Source organism: Olea europaea, chromosome 15, assembly GCF_002742605.1.
Source record: "Olea europaea var. sylvestris chromosome 15, O_europaea_v1, whole genome shotgun sequence".
In the NCBI taxonomy this organism is placed as follows: domain Eukaryota; kingdom Viridiplantae; phylum Streptophyta; class Magnoliopsida; order Lamiales; family Oleaceae; genus Olea; species Olea europaea.
The window spans coordinates 17,545,221-17,567,792 of NC_036251.1; the positions used below are offsets into that span (position 1 = coordinate 17,545,221).

The following is a 22,572-nucleotide window of genomic DNA, read 5'->3' on the forward strand; positions in this document are numbered from 1 at the left end:
ATAATAATAATAATAATAATAATAATAATAATAATAATAATAATAATAATAATAATAATAATAATAATAATAATAATAATAATAAATCAATAAATTTCTGCGTAAATATATTCACATTTCAATTTTTGTTAGCTACAACACGCCAAAATTATAATTGGGGTTATTAATTTTGTTTATTTACATTTATGTTCCTAACTTCTTTTTTTTAGTATTTTAATTTTAACTTCATTTTAAATAACACATGTTGTTTCTGATGACAGCCAAAAATTTCGTTAGGAAGGAGTAAAAAATTATTTGTCATACGTATTTTTAAATAAGCAAGATAAACAATAAATACATAAGTTCAACAAAATACGTGTCCCACGTTAAAATAATATTTGAAGAATAATCGTGTAAAGATAAAATTTGACAAATAGAACATAGAAGATATTAAATGTGATTTGCAGTTAACTAAAAGAATAACTTGAAAAACAATTTTTTTCCTCCGGTCAAATTAAAATTGAATCAACTCAAACGAGCTAAAAATAATATAATTATTTTAAAAAATGACTACAAAAGATCAAGGGCGGACCCACATGGGGTCATGTGGGGTCATTACGATGTATCAAAGTAGGTCGATCCAAATTAGTATTTCAAAAATTTCGTTAATATGTTGATTTTTAAAATTTGCTGATAATCGTATACTATCCAAATCTACAAGTCGCTTGCATTATCTAGAAGTTTGTTTCAAAACTACATCGTAGACATGTCGAATGGTCCAAATAGATATAAAAAATAGTTAAATATGCGTCAAACGTACATATTAAAGAGACATTTAACTTGTCTTTTAAAAAAAAAATCAATTATTTCATTAATGTTTATTATTTTTTCACGATAAATTTTTCAATATAATTTACGTCATTTTATTGGGAAATTTTACATTAAAAATGATGTCAAAAATTCTAAAATCGTTACGGATTAAATGTAATTTGAATTACTATCAAATTATTTTTTCGTCAAACTTAAATTTCATTTACTTCCTATATCCAATTTGGTTTACTCGTCGTTAGCTCAACATCCATAAATGACATGGTAAACAAAATTGTACATGTTGCAAAATTCATTTAACAATATTCATAATGATAGAATTATAAGACACTTTCAAGATGTCAAAATACGTATTAAATTATTTTTATAAATATTATATTGTTTTAAAAAATTACACATTAATTTTTGAAGTTAAGCACAACCCGCGATGATGGCCTCGCAAGTAACCACGCCCTCACATGCCCAGCGAGTCCCCATGAATAAAATAATTCCGACCCCATGTGTATGTGTTGTGTCAATCTCGCGGTCATTCATGTGAACACTGTAGCACAACTCTAATTTTTGACCCCACAACTCAAAACAGCTGGGTCCACCTTTGCAAGAGATGGTATATAAATAAGGCAAAAAAAAAAAAAAAAAGTATATTTCGCGGTGGAACATTCAACACGGCAACTCCAACTGTGCTCTCCTCTACTCTATATAAAGGATCATAGTTTCATTTTACATGCAACAAAAATAGAAAAGGAAACAAAGAATTCAGTGTGAAAATGTTGGGGAAATGGGTTGGGATGCTAATTTTGGTTACTATGGTTCCAATGGCACACGGCATAACTCCGAGTGAATGTAAGGACGAAAAGAATACTCTGCTTTATAATTGCAGGCCAATTATTTTTGGGAGTAATCCATCAGCTGCATGTTGTCAAAACGTAAGGGATGCTCATATCGAATGTGTTTGCCCTTATGTCAGCCCTAAAGTGGCAGCAACAATTAGAACCATTGGAATATCACGTTTTGTGAAACTGATTGAAGGCTGTGGGAGATCTGTTCCTCACAACTACAAGTGTGGAAGTAGGCTTCTCACTCTCTTCGTTTTTAATCATGATGACTTGTTAATGGCTAAGATTATTGCTAAATTTAACTTCTAAATGTCAGATAACTTACAACCTATGTTTATTCTTGCAGGTATTACCTTTCCACCATGAAGTGCCCCTAAAGATCAGACCCTTAAACAATATTTCTATAATTATTTATGTTCTAGTGTGGTAGAATAAGTTAAGCTCCATTGTGGTAGCTAATCACTTTGTTTAAGCTTACTTTGTTATGTGTTTGGTGTCACTTTCCTGTGTTTAATTTAATGCATTATCACAAATAATATTATGTTTTTATGCTCTATGTTTTCCGTGTGTTTTTGTTGATTCTTGTTTTTGAGAATTTATGAATTCCGTCAAATGACATAGATGTTCATTTGATCCTTCTTTACTGAATTTTTTGAGCTTATTATTGTATCTTATATAAAGAAATTCATAAAGCAAATTATTATTCAGCCGAAAACATAAGTCAAATTGATCATTTTTTTTTGGTCAAATTTTATGAAATCTTTTCTAAAATCTAGTTAATTAAACAATGTCCCAATTATTCATTTCAATTAGAATTTTCACAAGTAGTTTTACGCTCAATTCTGACTGGGACAATCTAATAGATTTGTGGTCTACAAAATATAATCTATTGCGAAATTAAATAAAGATGAACACCAAAAATAATGCCGTAACCCCTAAGAGAAACATCAACGGCCCCATGTCATTGGTAAAATAATCAAATATCAAAGAATGAAAAATACAATAGTTTCATTTAGTAATTTTATAAAATTAACTAAAATAATCAAAAGCAAACAAAGAACAACTCCATTGTTTTCTTATTTCTTTTGACTTGTTGGAGAAATGAAATCAAACCCTTCGGTCTTTACTTTATCGCCACTGCACTATTGCCTTTGGTCACAACCATTGGTTCGATTAAGATTTACGAATCTTAACTCATGCCAAGTTGTAACAACCAGAAAATTTTAGAATAAAATTTATTTATTTTATATTTTATATATTTACATTTTTTAAAGTTGAGGACTAAAATAAAAAATATTTTAAATTTCTATTTTATTTGCTCCAAATAATTAGATATTGATAGAGCGATATTTAATATATCAATATTAGACTCATTTTATAAGTCGTAATTAATTAGAAGTCTTTGACTCGAGAAAAAGTTATTTCGGATAAGTGAGGCCCAAGATATTAAGTTCAAGGATGTTATTTTTATTTGATGAATAATTGAAGTTGGTTTATGATTTTAGATAACCATGATTTCACGCGTACAAAAAAATCCTAACTTGATTAGGATAAATGTTAATTGTTAATAATAATCCTTAGTAAATAACTATCTTATTTACCCAACAAATACCATTAGTTAGCCGATTACGTGTAGTGTGTGCATTGTTTGATTATTTTAGAAAACAAATTCTAAAGCAAACCAAAGTCTTCCAGCAGTCCTCGATTTTGATGATAAAACAATACTTTTGCTAAAATGGTAGATATTGAGAAATTCATTTGAGTCCTACCTACCTATATAGACATGTGTGCATGCATGGAATAACACACCAATTAGGATTAAGTCAAATCATGGTCACATACTTCAATACATAAACCAACTCTCTATCACACGTGAACTGTTTGAGATAAAGACAAAATGATAGTACAAATCAAATAAATCTTTTGGTTGAGATAAGACTTATCTTTTACTCTAGTCACCCCTATATAAGAATCACATATTCTAAGCATATACCCACAGAAATTTCAGAAAGCTTTTACCTAAAGAATATAAATAGTAGAGAATGAAGCATAAAAAAGAGGTTTTCACGTGCATTTTTTTGGTCCATTACAACTTTTCAAATCAACGAGGTAAGATACTTTATGTGCAAGTGTTTTCGTTTCCTTATACTTTATATGTAATTAAATATGCATAGACTGCCAGTGGACATTCGTTTTTTTTAAAGAGACGTGAAATCCTTCGGGATTATAAGAGGACCTAAGATGGGTGTGTCGCTTGATTATCGACATACTTCATAAGATTAGAGTGGTATGAAGTGTATAATTTTTATTATTATATATTTGTATATGGAAACTGCACATATCTTACTGGTTTTTTTAAATACTCACTTTTATAAATTTTTACAATTTAATTCGGGTCAATTAGAACTGTGGCGAACTAGTGATGCGGACTGCCAAGATGATCATAGGAATAGAGAATAAATTTTTCATTATGTTTTTCTACCTTCGTAATTATTTGTTGATTTATTTTAAGACATATTTACTGTTATTTTTCAGATACGATTGCTATGTTTAGTTTATATTTATGAATGCCGCAGTCATTATTTATTAAAGAATTGTATTTTGATCTTTTGCTATGCCAAATTAAAGAAAAATGAACTTTTGGTAACGCTCTGGTGTTATGAAAATTTGGGATGTTACACAAGTAGTTTGATCTTTGAGTAGGATTATATCATTCACGCTCATGTGTATTCTATTCAATTACGGTTGTAGAGACTCCTCTAAGACACAAACATGTTTTATCTAAAATATAGAAGTTTTTGCACAGTAAGAATAATATAGAATATGTTTGCTATGATCAATAATTAAATTAATATAAGTTTTTATTATTTAAAACAATCTTTCACTCTTTTAATTATTCTATTAATCAAACCAATCTAATAAGGTAAATATATATTTCTGTATGTATATAGAATATGTTTGCTATGGTCAATAATTAAATTGAAGAAAGTTTTTATTACTTAAAATAGTCTTTCCTTCTTTTAATTATTTGACCACCAATCAAACCTGTCCAAGATGGTAAGTATATACTCCTGTATATGCTGCTACAAGGTAGGTAAAGATTGCACCTCGTTTAGTGTTTGAAACCCTAAAAATCGCAGCCAAGAATTTGTTAACCTATAACACCCAGTCAATCCTGACCGCCTGACTTATCTGTTTGGACTCTCTTGTTGAACACGTTTTTTACACATGTTTTGATATTTAAAAATTATTTTAATTTAAGCAAGCTAATAAATAATTAATAAGTAAAATATAAAACATATATCACATAGAACTAGCCAATTAGTGAACTTCTTAGCACGTAGAAAGTTGATCACGACTGGCTGTCTAGAGTTGGGGTCTCATATCCTTCTTGACTTCCTCTATTAGGTCGGACTCGTCTCTCTCTTCAATAGGAGAAATGGCAACAACAACAACAGCAGTAGCAATTGCTTTAGCCTAATTTGATAGGAGATCAGAACATTATACCTTTGGTGCTACAAGAGTGGAACTAGCTAGTTCGACAGATAATCAAACTCCCCCTTATGTACACCTGCCAGCTATAATTTACGAAAAATAGCTTGAAACTATTTTTGTAGATTAAATGTAACGAGCACATTCTCAATTTTCATCACCAAATAAGACTGAACTGCCCTTCATATTCGACTTAGATTTTGTTTCTAAACATTTTTGCTCATTTTTTTCCTGTTACAACGAACTGTCGAGTTCAAACTGTTGAATAAATGTCTACAAAAAGCCCACACGTTCAATCACACAAAAATCTTTAGATTTACTGAAAATTGTTACAATCACAATTTTTTGGATAATCAACTTTAAATTCTCAAGATAGGCATGAAATGTTTATTTATATATTTTCTCACAATTAATTTCACAGATTGAAACATCATGTCCTAACCAGATTTAACATTTTCAATGATTACATGCTAAAGTGTGTTTCAAACCAGTCATCATCTAATATTTTCTCTTTAAATAAAAATATGTGCGTGCTAGACTAGAGCATTTAAAAAAAATTTATTTGTTTTGCATGCTCATGTGATGAATTTTTCTATATTCATTTTTATTAAGTCTGTTCAATTCATGGAGTTGACTTTCACACAGTTATAGATGTAGCTTTTTTCTCATGATCTATGTTCATTATCAAGGACGGCTTCACACGTCTACGGCGATAGCCCTCTCCTCCAATGAATTTGTTTATTTACACAACATCATATTGAAATGCAGTTAGACATAAATACTGATCATTGGTCTACACTTAAACACATATCACCTATGGATGCCTACGTAGTCAGTAAATTGTCACAACAAAGTTGCTACAATGTCCTAATGCTGTGCTTTTCTAACAATAATTTATCATAAATTAAAGTGAGCATACCAAACCGATTGAAAATTTTAATTTTATCTCAATAACTACAAACCAATCAGAAATTCACATCTTATGACATTTAGAAAAAAAAAAAAGCCCTAATTTTTCTTTTTTTCTTTCTCTTTTTCATTTTTTTTTATTTTTCCAATAAATGCAAAACACATGCAAACAAAAATGAACACACAAAATTGGAAAACTTACGTACATCGAGCTAGCTTTTAATGTTTTATGCATATACCAACGACTTTTCACAAAGTTTCAAATATGACAGTAGCTAAAGCCTTGGTAAATAAATCAGTCGTTGTCCTTCAATGTGAATGTACTCTAGGACAATAATATTTCTTTCGACTAAATCTCTGATGAATGATGTGGAATATCAATGTTCTTAGTCCTAAAATGTTGAACAGGACCCTAGGCCATTCCTAGTTTAGTAGGAACAGATCTAGTAGTTCTTTGATTTCAGTTTAGTAAGATAGATCTTGAACTAAGAAATTGACCCTAGAAGCTAAAAAAGGATACCCTCAGCAATTGCAATAATCGGGTGTTAGCGTTATCGCAGAACATGGTAAGAGAGTCTTGATTAATACCATAGTCATTGAACATCTACCATGTCCCTGAAAGTAATCATTCCTCTTGTAGGACTTTTAACATTAGTTAACATAGAATGATTACCAGTGATTTGTCTAGAATAACCACTAAGAAAGTACTAGGAGTTAGGTTCATAGATTTATAAACAACATTAACAGTATAACTCCTAAGATCACTTTTACGTATTCAAACTTGTCTTATTCTAGCCTTAGAATTTTGTTTTAAAGTGTCAAATAGCAAGTTAATTGTCTTAGTATGATTCGACTTTCTGCATGTTAAGCAATGGTGTGACTATTTCACTTTTGACGTGTGAGAATATCCCATGCGATAAAGTTGTGACCCAGAGATAGATCACATCGACAACAGGAACCTCTCTCTGGTTCTACTCATCTTCCTTGTGTCCATACTGATCACAAATATTTCGTCTGATCATGTGATATGATTACCTATCCGATATTTTGCCTGTTTACCTGATCCCGGTCTGAAACGGATTTTTCAAAGTAGTTAGAACCTGTTGTCGAGTGTCTATCGGTGGTACTTTCTTGCTGGTGGTAGGTCTGCCTAGCACTTTAACAGCAATTTCAGATGGCTGAGTTTGTAATTTTTCACATCCCTACGATTTTTCAGTTCACACTGCTACTTTAACGAACATCATATCCCAGGCCTACTTTGTTATTAGAAATTCTTCTACAGTTAAGTACTTTGCTAAAGCAAATAGACCCAATTGTTAGTTGTTTAACTCTTTCCTTGGCATGAGCTAATTTAGGTTGAAGTCCTAATGATTATTTTTCCTTCTCATTTACGATTTTGGATAATGCGTATCTTTCGGTTGCTAATGTTGGAAAAAATGAGTGAGCGGCTCAATTTTGGCACAATTTTTGGTGGGACCCATTGGTCCAATTTGGAATATCAAAGTTGATATGTGTTCTCCTCTGCGAGAACATCGAAGTCATGTATTTATTTGCCAAAAACGAAGCTCGGGTGAATGAGAAATTGGAGTTTAAAGTGGACCATTGGAAATGGTCTATGTTGGTGGGAAAACTATAGTTAACTTTGTCCCACATAGGAAAAACATGAAAACCAAAACCACTTTATATATGGCTATGCATTGGAATGGTGTGATCATGTGTAGTATAGAGGAACTCTCCACGTGCGCGCTTAGGGGGGGTGCAAATCACGGACAGAAATAGCCTTCGGACCTTGAACTTGGGTGCGGGCGCGACCTGCGCACACGAATGTCGGGCCAAAAGAAGCAAAAACTGGCCAGTTTGGATTGTCCACGTTTTGCAATTTTTATTGTGGTTTTTTCAAATAACTTTTGAGTGTCTGAAACTCCTAAAACTCCAAACTCCAAAAAAATGCAATAATTAATGCAGAAACTAATGGTCAGATTCAGCCTATATAATTTCACTCAATTTCCAGCAGTTTATGCACAGCAATTTTCGTCTGCCTTTGTAAGGTGATATTGTTCAAACACTCGCCCAATTCGTCAGAGTGGAACCGCGGTGCTCGGATTCTGCTGGTTACCGTTGTATCCTGAGAGACAAGCGCTCGAATTAAACTTCTAGCACTACGGTAAGGGGGCGAATTTGTCTTAAAGAAACTGTGTTTACATAAGCCTCAGGGTTAAAAGTTTATTTCCAAATATATTTGCTTCCAGTTTGAATATCTGTGCTTCAGTTATTTGCATATTTACACGTTTTCAGATTTTATTTAGCTTTTTGAAATTTATACTGCTTTTATGTTTCTGCAAATATTATAATTTGTCATTCTTATTCAAGTAGTGATTTAGTCTGTATCTAAGTAATTTGTGAAAAATAAAATTAAGAAAAAAATTATCTGAATTTTTTTTTCGAAATTGTGTTTGTACAAATTATATGAAAACAAGCACCAAATTCTATGTTATGTGAAGTCATTGTATGAAAACAAATAGTTGTGAAAATTCTGTGTTTAATTCTCTGCCAAATACGATCGCTGGCATATACGGTGAGCAGTTGTCAAATATGGTAAGCAGCTGTCAAATACAGTAAGTAATTGCCAAATACGTTAAGTGTGAATCCAGTGTCTAAAACACAAATACGGTAAGTAGCTGTCAAATATGGTAAGCAATTGTCAAATACGGTAAGTGTAAATCTAGTGTTTAAAACATAAATACGGTATATGAGAGTCCGATTCCACTCCATGCACTACCGATTAAATATAACAAGAAACTTAAGACAAATCCTTAATACATATCGGTAGTAAACAAGTTTATTTGTTTATTGGAAACTAATAATTGTTTCATTTTCAAAAATTGCTGCCGAACCAACCAACATGGATGTGACCTAAACTGTTCCTGCTGGAAATCAAGTTATGGGCTCTACTATGGCTCAAGGGCCAAGCTCTGCTGTGACTAACTTGCCTAGTCGTGTTGTGAGTCAAACTATGGCTCCAACAACTGGCCAAACGGTTACTGTTCTGGTTAATCATGGAGAGAAACTGGAGAAATTCAATGGCTTGAATTTCAAGAGGTGGCAGCAGAAAATGCTGTTTTACCTGACCACCTTGAATCTTACGAGATTCTTGACTAAGACTGCTCATGTACTCAATGAAGGAGAAGGAGATATTCAAGCAGTCAGTGCACTTGATGCTTGGAAGCATTCGGACTTTTTATGCCGAAACTATATTATGAATAGTTTAGCAGACATGCTATAGCACGATGAAAACTGTTAAGGAGTTGTGGAAGTATTTGGACTGAAAATACAAAACTGAGGATGCCAGTATAAAAAGTTTATAGTCGGCAAATTCCTAGACTATAAGATGGTGGACTCCAAAACTGTTGTCAGTCAAGTGCAAGAACTCCAAGTGATTCTTCACAAAATTCATGCCGAAGGGATGGTCTTAAGTTAAATCTTTCAAGTGACAACAATTATTGAAAAATTGCCCCCTGCATGAAAAGATTTCAAAAACTATTTGAAACACAAACGAAAGGAAATGAACGTTGAAGAACTTATTGTTAGACTTCGAATTGAAGAAGACAACAAAAGTTCAGAAAAGAAGTGGTTCAATCCTGGTGTGACTAAAGCCAATGTTGTAGAGCATGGTCAAAGCAGTAATCTTAGAAAAACAAGTTTGGGCCATCCGATGGAAAAAAGGCTAAGCACAGACCGAAAGGTGGAATTTCTAAGAAGAAATTTCATGGGAAATACTTCAATTGTGACAAAGTAGGCCACAAATCTTTGGAGTGCAGAATGCCAAAGAAGAAGACAAAAGAAGCAAATATGGTTGACTACATGGCACAAGATGTCTCAGAAATGAATCTTGCAGCTGTCATTTCTGAAGTGAACATGGTGGGTTCAAACCCTAAGGAGTGGTGGATTGACACCGGTGCTACAAGGCATGTGTGACTTGATAAAGAGCTATTTGCTACGTTCGAAGCAATTGAGAACGGGGAGAAGCTGTTCATGGGAAATTCAGCAACCTCTGAAATCAAAGGTCAAGGAAAGGTGGTTCTAAAGATGACCTTGAGAAAGGAGCTGACTCTCAACAATGTGCTATGTGTTGAAAATTTGTAAGAATTTAGTGTCTGAGTCGCTTTTGAATAAGCATGATTTTCGCATTGTATTTGAGTCAGATAAAGTCATTCTATCAAAAAGTGGAATGTTTGGCGGAAAAGGTTATGTTTCCGACGGTATGTTTAAACTGAATGTAATGGTTGTGAAACCAAAAATGAATAAAACAAATTCTTCTGTTTATTTGCTTGAGTCTTCCAATTTGTGGCATGGTAGACTAGGACATATTAACTATAATACTTTACGTAGACTAGTTAACTCGAATTGCATACCCAAGTTCCATAATGATTCCGAACATAAGAGTGAAACTTGTGTTGAGACAAAATTGACAAGGTCATCCTTTAAGTCAGTTGAACGGAATACAGAACCACTTGATTTAATTCACAATAATGTTCGTGACTTAAAACTTGTACAAACATGAGGTGGCAACAAATATTTTATTACTTTTGTCGACTATGGCACAAAATGCTGCTATGTGTATTTGCTTAAAAGTAAGGATGAAGCTATAGAGAAATTTGTTCTCTATAAGAATGAAGTTGAAACTCAACTCAATAAGCAAATTAAAGTACTACGGAGTGATCAAGGTGATGAGTATGGAGCACCGTTTGCCAATTTCTGTGCACAACACGAAATCATACATGAAACCACCGCACCTTATTCACCGCAACAAAATGGTGTAGCTAAACGAAAAAGCGTACCTTAAGAGAAATAATGAATGCAATGCTAGTAAGTTCTGGATTACCTCAGAACATGTGGGAGAAAGCCGTGTTTTCAGCAAATTACCTTTTAAATAAGATGCCCCGAAAGAAATCGAAAAAGATCTCTTATAAGTTATGGAAAGGAAGAAAGTCTACCTATAAACACTTACGAGTGTGGGGGTGTCTTGTAAAAGTGGCTGTTCTCACACTAAAGAAGGTAAGGATAGGCCCGAAAACTATAGACTACATCTTCATTGGCTATGCACGTAATAGCAGTGCTTGTCGATTTCTTGTGTATGATTCAAAAATTCCAGACATACACAAAAACACGATAATGGAATCGAGGAATGCTTCATTCTTTGAAGAAGTATTTCCATATAGGTCCAAAGAGGAAGCCAGCTCATCTAAATGAACATATGAGGCAATTATTGAAAATAGTCAGGATGAAGAATTAGAAGAGGAGACTGAGGTTAGATGTAGCAAACGGAAAAGGATAGTAAAGTCTTATGGTCCTGATTTTCTGACTTATATGCTAGAAAGTGAACCTCAAAGTTATCAAGAAGTTGTGAATTCCTCAGAAGGACCTCAATGGAAAGATTCCATTAAAGGTGAAATAGATTCCATACTGCAAAATCATACATGGAAGCTAGTGGATCTTTCTCCTGAATGCAAACCACTATGCTACAAATGGATTTTCAAAAGGAAAATGAAAGCAGATGGAACTATCAAAAAGCACAAGGCCAGATTAGTAATAAAAGGTTACAAACAAAGGGAAGGCCTTGATTACTTTGATAAGTATTCTCCAGTGATGAGAATAACATCTATTAGGGTGATACTTGTGATTGTTGCTTTGCGAAATCTAGAAGTACATCAAATGGATGTTAAAACTACTTTTCTAAATGGAGATTTAGAAGAAAAAAATTACATAGAACAACCCGAGGGGTTTTCGTCAACAGGACATGATAATAAAGTCTGTAAACTGGTGAAGTCACTATATGGCTTGAAACAAGCATCCAAACAATGGCATGAAAAATTTGACAATGTCATGATAGAGATGGATTTAAAATTAATGAATGTAACAAATGTGTTGATGTCAAAGACAATAAAGATGGCTATGTCATTTTATGTCTTTACATTGACGACATGCTTATTGTTGGTAGAAACAATAAGATGATTGAATCCACGAAAAATATATTAAATTCGAGATTTGATATGAAAGGCACGGGTTTAACTGATGATATACTTGGAGTCAAAATCTCAAGAACATCAGATGGACTTGTTTTAAGCTATTCACATTATGTGGAGAAAATTTTGGAAAAGTTCAGTAAGGGTGATACTGGCTTGGCCAGAACACTGATAAATACAAGTCAACATCTATCCAAAAATAAGTGTGAAAGTGTCTTTCAAGTAGAATACTCGAGGGTTACTGGAAGTCTAATGTACTTAATGGGTTGTACAAGACCAGACATAGCCTACACAGTCAGTAAATTAAGTAGATATACGAGTAATTCAGGAAACGATCACTGGAAAGGTATAGTAAGAGTACTGAGGTACTTAAGATATACTCGTGATTATGGAATACACTATACCAAACGTCCAGCGATCATTAAAGGATACATTGATGCTACTTGGATATCTAATATGAAAGACTCAAAGTCCACCAGTGGATATGTGTTCATTGTCATCTCGTGGAAATCTTCTAAGAAAATGGTTATAACCAGATCTACGATGTAATCTGAATTTATAGCCCTAGATAAATGTGGTGAAGAGGTTGAATGGTTGTGCAACTTCTTAGAGGATATTCCAAGATGGTCCAAACCTGTGCCTGCAATTTGCATATATTGTGACAATCAATCAGGAATAGGAAGGGCACAGAGTAACATGTACAATGATAAGTCTAGACATATACGTTGTAGACACAGTACCATTAGAGAACTATTCTCAACTGGAGTTATCACAATTGACTATGTTAGATTAAAGGATAACATTGCGGATCTGCTAACCAAAGGGTTAAAAAGAGAGTTAGTTGGGAAATCATCGAAAGGAATGGGATTCAAGCCCTTGAAAGAATAAGTCATTGCAAAGGAAACCCAACCTAGTTGACTGGAGATCCTAAGATCTAGGTTCAAAGGGACAACCTAACTATAAAGACGTGATAAAATCACTGTGGAGGTATCACCTCCTGTCCATTCCTATGATATAACAGTGATGCCCGTAAGGATGAAGGTTAAGCAATAGGCTTTTAATGATTCTTACACGTCGAAAATCGAGCCAAGTAATGCGAGTTACTTGTAATAAGAAATCACCTATGTGAGAAAGAAGTGGGGTCGCTTATAAGAGAATTGTGTAGGGCTTAATTCTTAGAAACTCTCACAGAATCAGGCATATATTCATGGTCAAAACGAACATAATAATGAGAACTGGAGGGTGTTAGGAAGAATCCTGTGTGGAGTATATCTTCATTTACACAAACGGCAGAACAGTTCAAAGACATCGCGTTTACTGGTCAACCAGTAAAGTAAATATAATTTCACAAGGGAAGGTTCAAAGGGTAACACCTACCTATCCTATGCAGGCTTCAACTGTTGAACTTTATCATCAAATCTTATGTCTCACGTTTCGTGTCTCTCCCAATTTTCATTTATGTGGGGGATTGTTGGAAAAAATGAGTGAGCGGCTCACTTTTGGCACAATTTTCGGTGGGACCCGTTGGTCCAATTAGAAATGTCAAAGTTGATATGTGTTCTTTTTTGCGAGAACATCGAAGTCATGTATTTATTTGCCAAAAATAAAGCTTGGGTAAATGAGAAATTGAAGTTTAAAGTGGACCATTGAAAATGGTCTATGTTGGTGGGAAAACTATAGTTAACTTTGTCCCACATAGGAAAAACATGGAAACTAAAACCACTTTATATAAGACTATGCATTGAAATGGTGTGATCATGTGTAGCATAGAGGCTCTCTCAACGTGCGCACGCAGAAGGTGCAAATCATGGACAGAAATAGCCTTCGGACCTTGAACTTGGGTGCGGGCATGACCTGCGCACACAAATGTCGGACCGAACGGAACAAAAACTTGCCAATTTAGATTGTCCGCGTTTTGAAATTTTTCTTTTGTGATTTTTCCAAATGACTTTTGAGTGTCTGAAACTCCTAAAACTCCAATGGTCGAAACCGAAGTGTAACTCCAAAAAACTGCAATGGTTAATGCAAAAACTAATGGTCAGATTCAATCTATATAATTTCACTCAATTTCCAGCCATTTATGCACGACAATTTTCGTCTGCCTTCGTAAGGTGATATTGTTCAAACACTCGCCCAGTTCGTCGGAGTATAACCGTGGTGCTAGGATTCTGCTGGTTACCGTTGTATTGGGAGACAGCTCGCTCGAACTAAACCTCTAGCACTATGGTGATGGGGTGAATTTGTCATAAAGAAATTGTGTTTACACAGGCCTTGTGGTTAAAAGTTTATTTTCAAATATATATGCTTCTAGTTTGAGTATCTGTGTTTTAATTATTTGCAGATTTACACGCTTTCAGATTTTATTTAGCCTTCTGAAATTTATATTGCTTTTATGTTTTTGCAAATAATATAATTTGTCATTCTTATTCAAGTAGTGATTTAGTCTGTATCTAAGTAATTTGTGAAAAATAAAATTAAGAAAAAAATTATCTGAATTTTTTTTCCAAAATTGTGTTTGTGCAAATTATATGAAAACAGCACCAAATTCTATGTTATCTAAAGTCATTGTATGAAAACAAATAGTTGTGGAAATTCTGTATTTAATTCTCTGCCAAATACGGTCACTGTCATATACGGTGAGCTGTTGTCAAATACGGTAAACAGCTGCCAAATATGGTAAGCAATTGCCAAATATGGTAAGTGTGAATTCGGTGTCTAAAACACAAATACGGTAAGCATCTGTCAAATACGGTAAGTAATTGTCAAATACGATAAGTGTGAATCCGGTGTCTAAAACATAAATACGGTATATGAGAGCCCGATTTCACTCCATACACTACCGATTAAATAGAACAATAGCTACCACAGATTTTTCTTCTTCATTGTTTTCCATCATTGATAGGAGGGTAGCATTTATTTTGTTATTTAGCTTTCAGATATCTTTTCAGAGTTTCACATTCTGAACATGCATTACTGGTTTTAGTGGAATCTATATTTGCGCACTTAGCAGCTGTACCTGAACCCTTCACACTTATGACATTGGACACAATTTCAGCTCTTTTCCACAGATGAGTTAGGATTTTGCCTAGAGTTGGTGAAAAACTTCTTCTTTTGGGGTGGTTTAGTTTTTGAGCTTCTTCCTTTCTAATGTTTTTTTCAAGAATTTCTTAAATTGTTTAGTGAGTATTGTTATCTAGTCATCATTCTCACTTTCATCATCTTCTTCCACTATCTCAACCTCTTTGGCTTTAAAGGCTATTCCCAATCCTTTTTCCTTTTTCTTATGTGAAGATGTAGCTCAAAGGTCATCTAGGATCCTACCATCTTCCAATTTCATGTTTTCTATGTCTTTGCTTCCCTTGATGGCGATTACCTTGGGGGTCCAATTAGGCAATTATTTGAGAATCTTTTTTCACTATTGTACTATTTAAGTATGTCTTTCCCAAGGTGTAGGCCAAGTTGGTGACGTCACTTAGTTTGGCATAGATTTCTTTAAAGTGCTCATCATCTCTTATTGTTAGTTGCTCAAATTCAAATGTCAACATTTGGACGTTAGAAGACTTAACAATTGATGTTCCTTCATGAGCAAGTTGTAATATGTCCCACACCTCTTTAGCCACAGGTGAAACAAAATTTACTATCATCTATAAATGAGAAAATTGCAATCAAACGTTTAGAGTTCCAACTAACACTATTATAATCAGTAGTCACCCACTCATATGTTCGTTTCTCTCTTTCTACATCCTTTTCAATTACAGTGTGATATTATACCCATACACGATCAAGTACCATGCATTCTCATCTAAAGATTAGACATACACTTGCATTCTAATTTTTCAATACGAATAATTAGTCTCATCAAAGATAGGAGGTCTAAACGGTGCTCCGTCCATTAGCAGATATTATGTACATCTCACTTTTTTAAAAGTAAAACCTCTCTACAACTAATTGTAAGTACCAAAACCTAGTTAATTAAACAAATTTTCTCAATTATTTGTTTTAGCCACAATACACTAGTAAATCAGAACTTCATATAGGTAGTTTTACACACAGTTTTGATTGAGACTGTTTAACAGATTTGTGTTCTATGGTATATAATCTATTTCAGAATGAAATAAAGATGAGCATCAGATATAACGTGGTAAACCCCAAGAGAAACATCAATGGACCCCCATGCCATGGGTAAAATAATCCACTATTAAAGAATAAAAAATACAATAGTTTCAATTAATTGCAAAATTAACTAAAACAATCAAAAGCAAATAAAGAACAACTCCTTCATTTTCTTATTCATTTTGACTTGTTGGAGAAGTGGAATCAAACCCTCCAATCTTGACTTTATCACTGCTTCGCTATTGTATTCGATCGCAACCACCACTTAGATTAAGATTTACCAATCTTAACTCACGTCAAGTAGTTTGATCTTTGAGTAGGATTATATCATTCAGGCTCAAGTGTGTTCTCTTTAATTATGGTCGAAGAACAAGATTTTTACTTTAAAATACATCAGCTGGTCAGAACTCACAGGAGATGGTCAAAAGAGTTCAAAACTTGCTACTACAGGTTCACCGGACATAGACATATTTTTCTCAAAGCATTGGTTCGCCTCTTAATTGTTTTCTCTACTTATGTAGAGACTCCTCCAAGGCACGAACGTATCTTACCTAAAATATGGAAATTTCGCACAGCAATAATAATATAGAACATGTTTGATATAATCAATAATTAAATTAAGAAATGCTTTTATTAGTTAAAATAATATTTCCTTCTTTTAATTACTAGATCAATCAAACATGTCCAAAATGGTAAGTGTATCCAAGATCCCAACATCACAATTCCATTTTTGTCTAAATTACGGAATAAATGGGCTTCGAACATCTACTTCAAATACAGTATCAGGAAGTACTGCTTGGGCGATTGTTTACCAAAAACACAGGTCTCCGCAAAGTCGCAAGACCATGTATAGGGGTTGATGCCTGCCTAGGTTTGGCATCTTGATGTCGGCTCTTTGCGACCTAGGGTTGTAGTATGTTCCAAAGGTCCCTATCGAAAATAGGATTGACTAGCGATTTCGAAGGAACTGGAGTCTGGAACATAGCTTCCAACTTTCATCGTACTGTGCTCTTCTTTATATACTACTATAGGTAAGTAAAGATTGCACCTCATTTAGAATTTAAAAATCCTAAAAATTGTAGCCAAGAATTTGTTAACATGTATCACCCAGTCAATCTTGACTGACTGGCTTATCTGTTTGGACTTCTCCAATTGAACACATTTTTTGCACATTTTGACTTTAAAAAATTATTATAATTTAAGCAAGCCAATAAATGAAGATATAAGTAAAAATATAAATATATTTTACTTACAACTTTGCCTTTTTGTAGTATTGTTAATTAAATATAAGATTGTACTTGAGGAATCTTTACGAAGGAAAGCAAGTATTGCCTACCATAATTATACAAATTTGTATTGAGGTCTCTAAAATGCCATCCAAGATTGTACTTCTATCAAAGCTACTAACCTTGGTGCGAAAAATTGCAATTGTTGGCACGATAGTTATTTTGTGAGTTCGTTGGTATGTTGACGATCGATTGAAATTTGAGACTGTCAAAATTTACCATTAGCTTTTATCTTGGACGGAAAAAAATAATGTTAAGTTAAAATGTGATTTCATATATGATTGAAAGACAAATTCACATATACATACAGAGTTTCAAAAATTCTTGCAATAATTAAATAATTTGCTGTTGAGAAATACTGATACCAACTCACAAGTTCAAGTAACATTTTATCGTGTTTCAAAAATTGACACATTTCACTTTGTGCGTGCATTGAAGGAATTCATTGAATGAGTTTTTCAAAATTATTTTTGTAACGTGATAGGATACTTGTCACAGAAATATAGAACTGTTTTCAACTCATATAAACGAAAGCAAAGTGGTATTATTTGTTGGAATTTTTTTCCAAAATCCTATCAATACTTATTGTGTCGTTAATCCTTGTCTAGTAATAAAAAAGGGGTGAGAATTTTGTGATTATGTTAAGTATAAATTGATGTAATTTTTCTTTTTCATAGTAAGTCATTTAAGATTTTGAGAAGAAAAATTGTAAGCTTAAAATCCTATTTTTCTTTGTTCTTTTGGTTGGTTGTTTAAAAAGTAGAAATTGGTGAGCGTGGTAAAAAAAACTAGGGTACTTTTCTTATGATACTTGGGGTTTGGTAAGTGAAAACGCTAGTATTTATATTAATAATTTTTTTATTTTTCACTGAATGGGTACTTTTCTTATGATACTTGGGGTTTGGTAAGTGAAAACGCTAGCATTTATATTAATATTTTTTTTATTTTTCTCTGAATGATGAGCATGTGAGCAAATCAAAAGGAATCTGTCTCAATTCTCAATAATGATATCAAAGGTGAGTTTGTTCAGAATGTTAGAGCACTAAGAAGAAATGCTAGGTGAAATTAAAAAAAATTGTTGGAAAAATCAATTTTGGCTTGTGGTAAGTAAAAGTCAACATAATATGTTGATTTCATTTTGGATTGTGCATGGTTTTGAAAGGAAGATCAACCAAGCCAAGTATAGATAACCTAGACATGGCACGTAAAACTTTTAAAAAACTGGAGCGAATTTGGCTAAGAATCATATCACTCCTTCGCTAATTATTCAGATGGATAGTTTTGTCCCTCTTTAAGAAAGATAGAAATTTCGCTTAAGTAAGATATTTGTATCTTCATGGCATGTACTAGTCATCATGAAAAAGGATGTGTTACGACTAAAGAGATTATATGTTTGCTCACATGTATTGACTTGAGATTGAAGCAGGATGCATTGTGGAATTAATATGGATAGCTGATGAGCTCCCGAGAAGGTGAAGGCAGGGGCTACGCCAAAATTTTTCGGCAAGTTTGTTTGACATGAGCTGATAAAGTTCTTAAAACTTCTAGTTAATTCTAATTGACTATACTCATATGGTGATGTTATTTTTTCTGTTTTGAGAATTGGAATTGTCAAAGTTTTGTTGAGTTTACCAATTTTTCTTGTTACTAATGTTGCACATTTGTTGGTAAAATATAAGTATTTGTTATATTGATTGATTACCGAATTTTTTTTCCCAAAAATAGAAAAAAATCAAGATAATGACTAAAATTGAGAGCCCTACTCTTAAGGATTATTCTACAACAAAAGGAATTCAAATCCAACTGATATAACAGAAACAAAATTTTCTAAAAAGGAAACAATGCATAAACGAAGGCTTAAACGAAAGAATTTGCCCAAAATTGGCTCCACATCAGCAACAAAGCTGCTTTTCTTGCTGAGTTTTGTTCATTGTCACGTTTGCAATCAAATTCGACTAAAATTTCACCAAAAATGGATACCCTCAAAATTTCTCTAAAAACTGAGAAATTGGAGATGTTAGTTTAAAGAAATGAGAAAAAGAAAAAAAGAGCACTAACCATGCAACACAGAAAGTGCTTTGTGCGTGCACTCTCCGCGCAGCGTAGAGAGGCATGCCTCTCCGTATTGCTCTAAATGTTACAAAAAGGTCATCGATTAACATAGAGAAGGTCATGTCACGGCATAGAAATAGCAATGTAATTTGTGATGAATTCGATTGCAAACTATGTGCAAAAAATCGAAACTGGATATAAATAAATTCAACGTCATCTAATAACGAGTTAGTTATACAGTTTAATATTTAATTAAAATCATGTTGGTGGATGATAGAAGATAAATGCTTATATAAATTTCAGCACCTCTCCAAAGATCCATTCCACAATCAAATGCAGTTACAAAAAGTAGATAATATCATTGTTTTAACAAATTACTTTGGAATCAAAATCTTTTGCTTAATTTAAGTAAGAATATTCGTTGAATGATAGATGCTAGAAAATTTTAGAAGCTGAGTAATGAGCTCACACCACCATTCAGATCTGCACATCAGGTAAAAAGAATCAACACTCATGTGCAAAAACACAAAAATGGGGATTGTTACAAAATGAACAAGAAAAATTTATATGCAGAGCTCTGAGCCTTGTATAACAGAAAATTAATGTAAGACCATTAGTAGACTATTTTATAATGCTCCAAAAATTACACATATGTTCCAATATTATTTGACACTAAAAAATTAAGAAGTGCTATGCGCCTTATTTAACAAGAACATAGCATAAGATGCTCTTGTGAACTCTCGACCTTCTATAAAGAGAGAGAATTCTACCGGCTTCAAACTTGTCAAACTTATTGAAGAAGAGTCTGAATTGGACATTGAATGATCAATTACAGGTGCATAATCATGTATATATGATCGAGAACTCCTAGTTGTAAAGGATAACACAAAGGAACTTGTAGATAGGATGCGATGAGTGAGACAGCCTGCGTAAATAACAAGCCATCATGACTAATAGATATTAAATTACAATTATTGCTCTAGTAATTGGCTAATGCCTACAATAATGCAATAATCAATAAAGGTCACTGAAATCCAAAACAAGTGTAAACTAATTGCCTAGTTGATGACAAAAGTGATAACGCATAATTACTCCCCTATTTATTTTAGATGTCCTATCACAATTCATGCAACTAAAGCATATTACACTTGAAAATATACATAAGTTCATAAAATTATGCCAAGCAAAGAGGAAACTCATCTTTGTAAAAGGGATCACAATGAGATGCAGATCTGAGATGGTTAAAGAGCCTCGATCAATAGGTTTTGATCCATAATGAACATCTGCAAGTAGTGGCAAAAAAAAACAATAGAATAGAGATTAATCAAAATAAACCAATCAATTAAAGAGTTCTAAGCTGTAATAATTATGGTAATAATCAAAACCATCAATTGCAGCTGGAATCTTTTATATAAAGCAGAGTTAGCATATGATGTTTGCAGTCATACATTGCTTATATCAACTTGGATATGAATCCAGCATATACATATAATCAAATTAATATCAATAAGTAGAGAGGTAATGAGAGAGCTCTATTTTTTTATTTATAAGAACGAACATCTGGTTAATATCTAACAAATGCAGTCGGCAAAAAAACTCAGAAAAAGACTTGAAAAGAATAAAAAAACAGTAAAGGGATGAAAAAATCAAAAATATGAACTGGTGAAAATCGAATTCTTTAGTGAATGGAACATCAAGTTTAGCCTTACAAGCCTGCATTCCATCAGTAGACCCATACAATCCATGAGCTCCATTATTTTTTCTTACATTTATAAGCATGTATATCTAGTTAATACCTAAGAAATGAAGTGTTGGCAAAAAAAAAAACCCAAGAAAAAGAACTTAAAAAATTAAAGGGATGAAAAAATCAAGTGAAAATCGAGTTCTTTAGTGAGTGGAACGCCGAGTTTAGCCATACAACCCTGAATTCTATCATCAGACCCATATAATCCAGGAGCTCCGCACTGCACAGAGACCTCTCTGTATTGGTCTCTGCGCAGCGCAAAGACTAGAAATATTCTGAAATGTTTTCTTCGCCTTTCCTCTCTGATTCCACAATTTCCCCCACTTTCTTTGAATTTATGGCCAGCTTGTTAAATTTGATAGTGTATCTTTTTAAACTTGTTAGTTTGAGCTGCTATAATTTAATATAGGCTCTGATAGAAGCAAAATTTGAGGTCTGCCTTGAAGGTTAACTTTGAGAGGGGCAATAAGTCATTCAAGACAACTTTTCCTTATTTCGGATTTTTCAAAATTCAAGAGATTACATGGCTATTTATCGATTCTTTTATACATAAACATAGCAAATACTAAATTTTTCTTCCTTAGTGATTCAAATTACATTTTCATGCTCCAATTCAGAGTCCAATTCCACGCTACTATATTTTAACTTTAAAAAAAAATCATCAACCAAACAGAATGGAAAAACAAAGCCCAAATCTCTCAAGGGTGTAAAAATATGGATGGAAAATAGAAAAATAACTAAAAGGCATTATGTTACCGATTGGGGCAGTGAGAGGACATCGTTTTCAAAGGCCATGGGACCAGTTCAGTGAAGGATGTGTCCAGCTCAAAAGAAACCGACAAATGCCACTTTATCATGGGGATTCCGGAAGCTCGGTCGTGCCACCTTAATCACCACCATAGCAGATGCTCCGTCACCATATTTGGCTCTTGTGTGTGAGAGAACGATGGTGGGTGGGGGACTAGTATGGTAATTGATTAAGTGTAAAGACTTGAGATGGATAGTTTTTGAGTTTGAGTGTGAAAATGGATGAGGTGATGGTTGTGTGTGTAAGGAAAATAGCATGTGAAAATGAAGATGGGGTGATTTGGGTGAAGGTATAAAAAATAAAAAAGGTGACAATAAGAAATGCGACACGTGTCCAAGAAAAGTTTGGCTCTTTTATATATGTAGGAAATATCGTGATCGAAAGCAACAAAAAAGATGACAGAATTTGGCTTATTTTGTCAAGGTAAATTGTTGACTTATCAAAATAGTAAAAGGTGTAGATCCTTGTTTGTAATAAAATAAACGGCCAGATGTTCAAAAGA

At 33.3% G+C, this 22,572-nt stretch overlaps 1 protein-coding gene across 1 annotated transcript; it reads left to right on the forward strand.

Annotated features, from left to right (window-relative positions):
• Positions 1-1,541: 1,541 nt before the first annotated feature.
• LOC111411010 lies at positions 1,542-2,199 on the forward strand. Its single transcript, XM_023041588.1, has 2 exons — positions 1,542-1,875; positions 1,990-2,199. The coding sequence occupies exons 1-2, from the start codon at positions 1,575-1,577 to the stop codon at positions 2,007-2,009; spliced, it is 321 nt and encodes a 106-aa protein (XP_022897356.1). The 5' UTR covers positions 1,542-1,574; the 3' UTR covers positions 2,010-2,199.
• The last annotated feature ends 20,373 nt before the right edge of the window (positions 2,200-22,572 follow it).

Excerpts from the sequence above, each read along its gene's own strand:
- LOC111411010 (XM_023041588.1), top strand. The coding sequence starts at position 1,575 with ATGTTGGGGAAATGGGTTGGGATGCTAATTTTGGTTACTATGGTTCCA. Across the intron at positions 1,876-1,989 it reads TCACAACTACAAGTGTGGAA|GTATTACCTTTCCACCATGA; the intron begins GTAGGCTTCTCA and ends TTATTCTTGCAG.